Source organism: Cebus imitator, unplaced genomic scaffold (genome assembly GCF_001604975.1).
Source record: "Cebus imitator isolate Cc_AM_T3 unplaced genomic scaffold, Cebus_imitator-1.0 Scaffold22, whole genome shotgun sequence".
Classification (NCBI taxonomy): domain Eukaryota; kingdom Metazoa; phylum Chordata; class Mammalia; order Primates; family Cebidae; genus Cebus; species Cebus imitator.
In genome coordinates this window covers 11,478,120-11,489,411 of record NW_016107337.1, presented here as the reverse complement: position 1 = coordinate 11,489,411, position 11,292 = coordinate 11,478,120, and the positions used below count along the sequence as shown (strand labels likewise).

Genomic DNA, 11,292 nt, shown 5'->3' with positions numbered 1-11,292 from the left:
AGAGACAGGGTTTCTCCATGTTGGTCAGACTGGTCTCAAACTTCTGACCTCAGGTGATCTGCCCGCCTCTGCCTCCCAAAGTGCTGGGATTACAGGCATGAGCCACTGCGCCCGGCCATCATTAGTGTATTTTATGTGTGGCCCAAGATAACTCTTCCAATGTGGCCCAGGGAAGCCAAAAGATTGGACATCCCTGAGATAAGAGATATCTTTCTATAAAAAGTTATTCCATGATCAAATGTTCACTATGGCCCTATTAGAAAGTAGAAGGAAAATATGAAAATAGATTAATATGGAAGCTAAAGTTAAAAAAAAAGAAAAGGTAGAAGAAAGAAAGAGGCTGGTTGTGGCTCTCTCCTGTAATCCCCGCTACTTGGGAGGCTGAGGTGGGAGAATTGCTTGAACCTGAGAGATCAAGGCTGCAGGGAGCTGGGATTGTACCACTGCACTCCATCCACAGTGACAGAGCAAGAACCCTATCTCAAAAACAAGGAAAAATCACTCCTAGTTCCCCCCAGAAAAAAATAGCATTTTTTACATTTTAAAGTTCTCTTCCAAGATGTTGGAAATGGGTTTATAACACCAGGAAGAATTCACAATGAGAAACTGATCGCTCAGCAAGGCCAGTTTACTTTCTGCACAAAAGGTGCGACTCACCAGCAGTCTTGCTATGAGAGCACGCCTGAACAAAGGAGACAGGGACATTTATAACTTCCATAACCTGAAGCAATCGCTCTACTGCTGTATCCAGTTTTCATTGGCTGGAATGGGGCCTCACATTCTATGCTTGACCCGATTAGCTAAAAACTTGAAAATTTCCTAAACAGATAAGGGGGAAAGAAGACAAGGAAGAAGACGAGGAAAAAGAGAAAGCTAGTCAAGAGAAGTTCGGGAGGGTTTCCAAATAAGGAATGGCATGCACCAGGGTTTGGAGCTTGCCCAGTTCTGTTCAGACATGCTGGAGCGAGTCAAGGTAGCTGATTTAAGACATGGCTGATTTAGAGAATACACATGGGTATATGTTTATGCTAATAGCAGATAATGGCCATTGAGCAAGAGATTGTAACTCCTTATAATGTAGTCTAAGAGATAAACTTTGAAGAACTTTCTCATCTCTCACACAGGATTACCTCTCTTTCTAACTTGTTTTGAGTACAATGTATTTTTTCTTTACATGTTCTATATCCATGTGATCATTTTCTCACTGTGTAGCTAAGTGAAAAACTTGTTTTTATTGGTTGATATCAGAATAATTCTTCAGAAGACAATTTAGTAGTCTAGCGGAAAAATACGCTTACACTAAGTGGGAGGGGTGACCTCTCAAGGGCATGATCTGGAATGAGAGACTAGGAAGGAGAAAAGATCAGCATGCGTAGGATAATAGGGTGATTCATCCCTGAAATAATCAGCAGAATCAACTCAGGCCAAAGTTAAAAGGAGAAACATACGCACCTCCCTCATGCCACTTTACTACCCTACCCCAGGCAGAGTAATCTCAGGAAGACAGGGAAGGTAATGAATCTCTCACTGTCTCGGGAAGGTGAATCACTTTTTTGCATCTCAAAAGTCATCCATTTGCATCTGAAAAGGCAGGGTGATCCTAGCTGACATCTGAGTTATATCAGGTAATAACCCCGCTAACAATAAAATATTGCAATATTTTCCCTAATGTAGATCTCACTGTACCGAAAGGCTTTTGGAAGCAAAAGTAACGAGATGGCCATTAGAAATGAATGACAGTCTTAGTGTGGATGTATTTGTAAAAATTTTATTCTGATTCTTTTAGAACACCTTGTACTTTTGTTGTTGCTTTTATTTTATCGAGAATTTCAAACACACAAGTAGAAGATTACAGTGAACCTGCATGACTCTATCATCTAGATTCAACAATGACCAATTTGTAGTCAATATTGTTTCATCTAGACCCTAATCATTTGCCGTCTACTTCTTTGGGAAAGCAAATTCCAGTCATAACAACATTTCTTTCTTACATATTTATTTTGATAACTCTACAAAATGAGGACTTCTTTAAAAATGTAGCCACAATACCATTATCGGATCTACAAAAACAAAACAACTCCACAACCCTAATGTCATCAAACATCAGTCTGTTTAAATTTCCAATTGCTTCATAATTTTTCCCACATTTGGTTTGATTTAAGATTCAAATAATCAGACCAGAATAAGGAGTTGGTTAAAAAAAATTACATATATATCTCCAAATAAGTTTTATATCTTACATACACCAATTGTTTAAATATCTTTTAAGACTTCTGAAAGACATTAAGAAGACACTCAGACTCGTCTTTTAAAAGATGGCCAGGCATGGTGGCTCACGCCTGTAATCCCAGCACTTTGGGAGGCTGAAGCAGGTGGATCACCTGAGGTCAGGAGTTTGAGACCAGCCTGGCAAACATGATGAAACCGCGTCTCTACTAAAAATACAAAAAACTAGCCAGGCGTGGTGACACATGCCTGTAATCCCTGCTACTCAGGATGCTGAGTCAGGAGAATCGCTTGAACACGGAAGGCAGAGGTTGCAGTGAGCAGAGATAGCACCACTGCACTCCAGCTTGGGCAATAGGAGCGAATCCCTAAACTGTATTTTAACTCTTGTCTTGGGAAAAAAAAAGACATTTAGACGTTGAGTCCACACTTCCCAGACTCAAACAATATTCCCACCTCAGCCTCCAGGGTAGCCAGGGATTACAAGTATGTTTCACCATGCTGGGCTAATTTTTTTTATATAAACTGAGACAGAGTCTCGCACTGTCACCCCAGCTGGAGTGCAGTGGCACGATCTTGGCTTACTGCAGCCTCCACCTCTCAGGTTCAAGCGATTCTCCCTCAGCCTCTGGAGAAGCTGGGATTGCAGTCGTCTGCCACCACGCCCAGCTAGTTTTCTGTATTTTTAGTAGAGATGGAATTTCACCAGGTCAGCCAGGATGGTCTTGAACTCCTGACCTCAAGTGATCCATCCGCCTCAGCCGCCCAAAATGCTGAGATTACAGGTGTGTGCCACTGCGTCTGGCCGAAGTGTCTTGTTTTCTTTTTAAAGCTTTGATCACTCTCATTTATATTAAATGTTAGAAAAGAGTACATTCTGAATAATTTTCCTCTCTTACCTTGCAGGAAGTGCTCAAATGTTAAACACACACACACACACACAAAAAGGAAACAGTTGGATAGGAACTCAGAAATCACGTGACGGATGACTAAGTTAAATCTTTTCTGCTTACTGAAAAGGAAGAGTCTGATGATTAGTTACTGATCGTCTTGCATTTGTAAAGTTTTGGAGATACTGAATCATGCTACCATTTATATTTTTTTCCACCCTATTTTCTTCCATGTTTACCGAAGCTCAGAAGCAGCACTGGATCTGCAACTCCTCCGATGCAAGCATTTCATACACCTACTGTGGTAAGTAAAACAGCAATAACAAATAATTGTAGCATCAACTATGTCGAGGGTGAGTTTTCACAAGATCTTTACACTGTTGTGGCTGGAACACAGGAAACGTCAGTGTGTTCCAGCTGCTGTGGCGGAAGCTGCCAGCAGGAAAAGCAATAGCTGGCAGCTGCCCCGTGAGAAACTTCTCGACACCTCCCAGAGCTCGCGAGTGTCTAAACGGTGCTGTGGTTGACCTCCAAATGCTTCTGCTGCTGTCTGCGTCATCTATCTCTACGCTGAGCCCAGTTTCGGGTTCTGCCTGGTTTCAGTAGAACCGTCTGCTTCTGAGCTTTCGCCTCTGCCTCAATCCCTACTACTTCTTCTTGAGATGGTGGAGCAATCCCAGCTCCTTTCCTAGAGTTGATTTCTGCTCCAAGTTGTGACTTTTGAGGGCTCTTGGAATCCTCTCCCTAACGATGTAAGCCTGGTTCTGTCCCTAGCTGTGTGGCCTTAAGCAAAGTACTCCAGCTGTTTTAGCGCTAAAGCGAAAGTGATTTTGAGTCTACTTGATCAGGGTGTTGTGAGGTGAAGTTTTTTAGCATAGGGTCAACATAGAGTCAATACTATTAATTTCTTTTTTTTGAGTCAGCCATACCCTAATGCTATTCACTGGTTGTATCACTGTCCCCTGCCCCAGCTGCTCATTAGCAAACGTCCTCAGGTCTGAAGGCACAGTGTCAAGGCCTGACAGCTGTTTTGGTTAGGTACTTTCCACTGCGCTGCCCTTTTCCACCCACTAGCGATATCCAGAAGGTTTAAAGTGATGCTTCCCAAAATACCAGTTCTTTGAGATTCTTTTGGGAAAATAGGATCTATGACCTAATCATCCGTGAGAGATTTACAGGTGTGCTTTGAGTTCTGAGAAGTTCTGCAATAAAGGCACCTGTTTAACCGCAACATTTTCAATTCCATTTGTTTTCTGTTTTTTAGTCTGGAGTGTATGCTAACCGTCTTGAGAAACATGCTCTGGCCAGTGCTGTTGTAAAGTGACTTTCGGGGAATTAGGATAATTGCCACATATGAGGAGGAGACTTAGGAGTGTGGCCAGTCACACACTGTGGCCCTTGTCCTCCTGGTGGCTTGCACTGAATTCCCTCTCAATGTATCTCTAAAATCTCTCCATGCTACAAGATCTGTTTGCATTCCCCTCTTCGAGCAAGGCTCCTACTCCACACGGCCCCCACTTTCCTCTTCCCCTTTGGCTCTTTTGTACCATGTGTGGATTATGCCACTCTTTTTTTTTTTTTTTTTTTTTTTGTTTGTTTTTCCCTTTTTTTTTTTTTTTTTTTTTTGAGATGGACTCTCGCTCTATTACTCAGGCTGGAGTGCAGTGGCGTGATCTCTGCTCACTGCAACCTCTGCCTCCCGGGTTCAAGTAATTCTCCTGACTTAGCCTCCTGAGTAGCTGGGACTACAGACATGTGCCACTGTGCCTAGCTAATTTTTGTACTTTCAGTTGAGTCAGGGTTTCACTATGTTGGCCAGGCTGGTCTTGAACTCCTGACCTTGTGATCTGCCCACCTTGGCCTCCCAAAGTACTGGTATTATAGGCCTGAGCCACTGTGCCTGGCTGGATTATGCCATTCTTTATATGGTCATTATGGATATAACATTTTGTATTATTATTTAGCTTTTAATCTTTCTTAATAACAATTTGTCTTTTAAAAAAATTTCACATTTTATTTTATTGTTTATTTTTGAGACAGGGTTTTGCTGTGTCATGCAGGCTGGAGCGAGTGGCTTGATTTCCTCTCACTGCAACCTCCACCTCCTTGGTTCAAGCCATCCTCCCAGCTTAGCCTTCCAAGTAGCTGGGGCTACAGGCACGTGCCACCACACTTGGCTAATTATTAATTATTATTATTGTTGTTATTTTTGAGTTTCGCTCTTGTTGCCCAGGCTAAAGTGCAATGACGTGATCTCAGCTCATCTCAAAAACTACCTCCTGGGTTCAAGCGATTCTCCTGCCTCAGCCTCCCAAGTAGCTGAGATCATAGGTGCCTGCTACCACGTCTGGCTAATTTTTGTGTTTTTGGTACAGATGGAGTTTTGCCATGTTGGCCAGGCTGGCCTCAAATTCCTGACCTCAGGTGATCTGCCTACCTCGGCCTCCCAAAGTTCTGGGATTTCAGGCATGAGCCACCACACTTGGCCTAATCATTAAATTTGTTTAGAGATGGAGTCTTGCTATATTGCCCAGGCTGGTCTGGAACTCCTGGGCTCAAGTGATCATCCCACCTTGGCCTCCCAAAGTGCTGGGATTACAGATGTGAGCCACTGCACCTGTTCTAAGATTTCACATTTTAATCATTTTTGAGTGTTTGGCTCAATTGTATTAAGTATATTCAGATTGCTGTGAAACCGTAACCATTGGGTGTCTTTTGATTTGACTAATTTTTTTTTTTTTTTTGAGACAGAGTCTTACTCTGTCATCTAGGCTGGAATGCAGTGGTATGATCTCAGCTCACTGCAGCCTCTGCTTCCTGGGTTCAAGCAATTCTCGTGCCTCAGCCTCCTAAATAGCTGGGATTACAGGTGTGCACCTCCATGCACAGCTAATTTGATCTGACTTACTGAAGGAAGATCTTACCTCTTCCTCTCTGAGAAACCCTGTGGTCCTTTCCTGCTACCCACTGAGAAAAAGACTGTGGCAAGCCACTGGGGTACACATGTACAGCAAGATGCTGCTTGCTGCCATCCCCACTGCCATGTGACTGCCTTCCTGGCCTGAGAGAATCCATCCTGCATGGCTGAAAATGCATTACCTGTGGGAAGCACTGACTTTTCTAGGTACTATTGTGAGGGTGGTGGTGACAACAAACTCTAATTCACTGTAAGGATGATTTCCACGAAAAAGAATAGATAACTTTCCATTTGGCCAAGCTGCTGGGCGCATGAGTCTATTTTTTTTTTGAAGTCAGGGTCTTGTTCTGTTACCGAGACCGGAGTGCAGTGGTGCAATCATGGCTCACTGCAGCCTCAACCTCTAAGGCTCAGGTGATTCTCCCACCTCAGCCTCCCAAGTAGCTGGGACTACAGGTGTGCACCACCATGTCCAGCTAATTTCTAAATGTTTTGTAGTGACGGGGTTTTGCCATGTTGTCCATGCTGGCTTTGAACTCCTGGACTTAAGCAATCTTCCTGCCTCAGCTTCCGAAAGTGCTGGAATTACAGGCTCCAGCCACTGATTCCTGGCTGCAGTGTCTTAATTAGGTCAGGTGCTGTAACAAAATAGACTGGATGGCTTAAACAACAAAAATTTATTATTTCATAGTTCTGGAGGCTAGAAGTCCAAAATGAAGGTGTCTACGTAATTAGGTTCTTCTGAGTCCACTCTCCTTGGTTTGCTGCTATGTTTTGAATTTTGTGTACTTGCAAACTCAGGTTGAAATTTAATTGCCATTGTGATGATGTTAAGAGATGGGACCTTTAAGAGGTGGTTAAGCCATGAGGGCTCTTCCCTCATGAATAAATTAATGTCATTTTTAAGGGAGTAAGTTTCTTATAAAAGGATGAGTTTAGCCCCCTTCTGTCTCTTGCTTTTGTCTTCTCTTGCCCTTCTGCTCTTCCACCATGGGATGAGACAGTGGGAAGGCCCTTGTCAGATGCCAGCACCTTGATACGGAACTTACCAGCCACCAGACTGTGAGAAATAAATTTCTGTTCTTTATGAAGTACCCAGACACCAGTATTCTGTTACAGCAGCACAAAGTGGACTAAGACGCTGGCAGCTGGCTGCTTTCTCACTGTGTCCTCACATGGCGTTTCCTCTGTGTGTGTCCTAGCTTATCTCAATGATCTTTGAAATGCCTTTCAGGTCATTCTCCTATTGTCTTGATATAGAAGAACACCTGGCTCCCTTCTATCCATACTAATTTTCTTTATCGAATGACCACTTGGCCACACCTTTGGTTTGCTCTCCTAATGATGCCTTTTCACTATATTTACAGCTAGGCTGTGAATTTTCCAAATCTTTTCACTCTGATTTCCCTTGAATTATAAATTCGGTTTTTTGTTTTGTTTTGTTTTGTTTTGTTTTTTTGCAATGTCAATTCACTTTATTTTTATTGTATAAAAACCCTATGTTGTAGCCACAGCTGGAGCTTGGGTCCTCTGCATGGAGACTCTGGTGTGGGTCTTGACGAGGTGGTCAGTGAATTCCTGATAGGGAGACTTGGTGAATACAGTCTCCTTCCAGAGGTCAGGGGTCAGGTGGCTGTAAGTCTTAGAGATGGCATCAAACGCGGCCTTGGTGAAGTTGCCCAAGGTGGCAGTGCAGCCCCTAGCTGAGATGTAGCAGTCATCGATACCAGCCATCATGAGCAGCTTCTTGGGCACACGTGCCAGTGCCCCTGGGTGCGGGGATGCCAGTGCCCCTGGGAGCGGGGATGAGGCGCACCAGCACAGAGCCACAGCGGCCTGTCACCTTGCAAGGGACAGTGCGGGGCTTGCCAATCTTGTTCCCCCAGTAGCCTCTGCGCACGGGGACAATGGAGAGCTTGGCCAGAATGATGGCCCCACGGATGGCAGTGGCCACCTCCTTGGAACACTTAACACCCAGACCGACATGACCATTGTAGTCCCCAATGTAGTCCCCTGGTGCACTGGCCAGCACGGGTCTGCTTCTGCACCGGCATAATCTTCAAAACTTCATCCTTGAGAGAGGCCCCCAGGAAAAAGTCAATGATCTCAGATTCCTTAATGGGCAGAGAGAAGAGGTAGATCTCCTCCGGAGATTTAATCTTCATGTCTTTGACCAGGCGGCCCAACTTGGTGACAGGCATCCACTCCTTATCCTCAGCTTTGCCTCTGCGAGCTCCGCGACCTCGGCCTCGACCCCCATCCACGGCCGTGACCACGGCCCCAATACCACTGTGGAAAACTCCGCGGAAGCCACTGCGGTTCCCCATCCCAGGGCCCCCGGGCCCCCCCCACCACCCGCCCTCCGCTGCACCGGCGTCAACCGCCATTTGGTGTTTTATCCGAGAACAAGCTAAATTCGGTTTTTAAGACACTTCTCTCTTCCGTCATTTTATTACACGTGGCCAAAGAAGCCGTGCAGCACCGTGAGCACTTTCCTGCTTGGCTGTTTCTTCTACCAGATAGTATAGATCTTAAGTTCTACTTTGCACGTAGTTTTAGGACACAGACAGGAGTCCATCAAATTCTTTGCAACTATGTAGCAAGATGATCTTAATTGTAGTTTCCAATACCATGTTTTTCATTTGTGTCTGAGACCTCATCAGAATTGCCTTTACTTTACATATTTCTACCAACATTCTGATTATGACCACTGAAGTAATCGCTAAGAATTTCCAGATTTTCCCTACATTTCTTCCCTTCTTCTGAGCATTCATCAGAATTGCCCTTAATACTCTGTTCATGGCAATATGAACTTTTTTCTAGCTGTTCCTCCAAACTCTTCCAGCCTCTACCTGTTACCCAGTTTCAAAGCTGCTTCCATATTTTTAGGTACTTCTTATAGCAACACCCCACTTCTCTGGCACCAATTTTCTATATTCATCTGTTATGTGCTGCTATAACAGAATACATAAGACTGGGTAATTTATAATAAACAGAATTTGTTTGGCTCATGGTCCTGGTGGTTGAGAAATAAAACACTGAAGCATTCCATCTAGCAAGGGTCTTCTTGCTGCATCATCCATGGCAGAAGGGCAGAAGGCCAAAAGGCACCTGTGAGGAATGAGGAAGGAGGCTGTACTCATCCTTTTATCAGGAACCCACCCCCACAATAACTTATCAGCTCCTGCAACAACAGCATTAATTCATTTGTAAGGGCAGAGCCCTCATGAACTGATGACGTCTTGGAGATTCCACCCCTCAATACTCTTGCATTGGGGATTAAATTTCCAATGCATGAACTTTAGGGAATACATTAAAACCATAGCAACATCTTATAGTTATGACAGTCTGGTTTAAGCTGATAATAACTTAAATTCAATCACATAACAACTCTACACTTTAGGAGTTGGAGACCAGCCTGGGCAACAAAGAAAGACCCTATCCTTCATTTAACACCAAACTCAGTGCCTCAAAAAGAAAAAAAAAAAGAAAGTCCCTATCTCTACAAAAACAATTTTTTTTGTTTTGTTTTGTTTTTGTGACAGTCATCTAGGCTGGAGTACAGAGGTGCGATCTCAGCTCACTGCAACCTCTACCCAATAAGTTCAAGCAATTCTCGTACCTCAGCCTCCTGAATAGCTGGGATGACAGGCACATGCTGTGCCGACATGCCCAGCTAATCTTTGTATTTTTTGCAGAGATAGGGTTTTGCTGTGTCAGCCAGGCTGGTCTTGAACTCCTGACCCCAAATCATATGTCCTCCTTGGCCTCCCAAAATGCTGGAATTACAGGCATGAGTCATCTGGCCTCTCCAAAAAAATTTTTTTTAATTAAAAACAAAACAAAACAGGCCACGTGACGTGACTTATGCCTGTAATGCCAGCACTTTGGGAGGCTGAGGCAGGAAGATCACTTGAGTCTAGGAATTCAAGACCAGCCTGGGCAACATAGTGAGACCTCTTCTCTACAAAAAACAAACAAACAAACAAATAGATAAGCATGGTGGTATGCACGTGTAGTCTCAGCTACTGGCAAGAAGATCACTTGAATCCAGGAGTTAGAAGCTGCAATGAGACATCATTGCATCACTGCATTCCAGCCTGAGTGACAGAGCAGACCCCTGTATTTAAAAACAAACCAACAAACAAACAAAACTGTTTCATTGGGCTTCTTGGGTTTGTATTTCCATTATTTCCATTATCTTCCCTAGATTTGGGAAGTTTTCAATCTTTCTTTCTTTCCTTTTCTTTTTTCTTTTTTTTTTTTCTCTCTCTCTCTCCCTCCCTCCTTCATCCCTTTTTCTTTCTTTCTCTCTTTCTCTTGTTCCTTCAGCCAGGCTGGAGTGCAGTGGCATGATCTTGGCTCACTGCAACCTCTGCCTCCCAGGCTCAAGGGATTCTCATGCCTCAGCCTCCCAAGTAGCAGAGTTTGTAGCCATTATTTATTTGAATAAACTTTCTGTAGTCTGTTCTTTTTTCTTCCACTTCTGGAACTCTCATAATGCATATATGGTTCTGCTTGGTGGAGTCTTATCAGTACCTTAAGCTTACTTCACTCTTAAATTATTTTTTCTTTTTGATTCTCTGATTGAACTCTTTTCCAGTGACCTGTCTCTGAGTTCACTGATCCTTTCATCTACTTGGTCTAGTCTGCTGCTGAACCCTTCTAATGAACTTTTTTAGTTCAGTTATTGTGTTCTTCAGCTCCATGATTTCTTTCCTTTCCTTTCCTTTTTTTTCTTTTCTTTTGAGATGGAGTCTTGCTCCGTCACCCAGGCTGGAGTGTAGTGGTACAATCTCAGCTCACTGCAACCTCCACCTCCCGGGTTCAAGCTATTCTCCAGCCTCAGCCTCCCAGGTAGCTGGGATTACAGGCACATGCCACCATGCCAAGCTAATTCTTGTATTTTTTTTTAGGAGAGACGAGGTTTCACCACGTTGGCCAGACTCGTCTCAAACTCCTGACCTCAGGTGATCCTCCCCCTTTGGCCTCCCAGAGTGCTAAGATTACAGGCATGAGTCACTGTGCCCGGCCTTCAGTTCCATGATTTCTGTATGGTCCTTTAAAATGTTTTCTTTCTTCTTGCTGAAATTCTCACTGCATTCATGTATTGTTCTCTTGACCTCAGTGAGCATCTTTATAAGAGGTATTTTACATTGTCTGTCAGGTAAATCATATAACTTCATCTCCCTCAGGTCAGCGAGGGAGATTTGTCTTGCTTCTTTGTTTGAAACATCTTTGCCTGATTTTTCTTTTTTT

At 43.7% G+C, this 11,292-nt stretch overlaps 1 protein-coding gene and 1 pseudogene across 3 annotated transcripts in view; one reads left to right on the top strand and one right to left on the bottom strand.

Moving 5' to 3' along the window:
• Positions 1 to 3,214: 3,214 nt before the first annotated feature.
• LY96 (lymphocyte antigen 96) overlaps positions 3,215 to 11,292 on the top strand; it is a 33,344-nt gene continuing 25,266 nt past the window's right edge. For both annotated transcript variants that reach the window (XM_017521910.2, XM_017521909.2), the window contains exon 1: positions 3,215 to 3,420. In XM_017521910.2, the coding sequence (XP_017377399.1) occupies positions 3,309 to 3,420 (112 nt within the window). In that variant the 5' untranslated portion in view covers positions 3,215 to 3,308. The remainder of the gene's footprint in view (positions 3,421 to 11,292) is intronic.
• Positions 7,501 to 8,435, bottom strand: LOC108299551 (annotated as a pseudogene). Its single transcript, XR_001823016.1, has one exon. The product of XR_001823016.1 is annotated as a 40S ribosomal protein S2-like (transcript).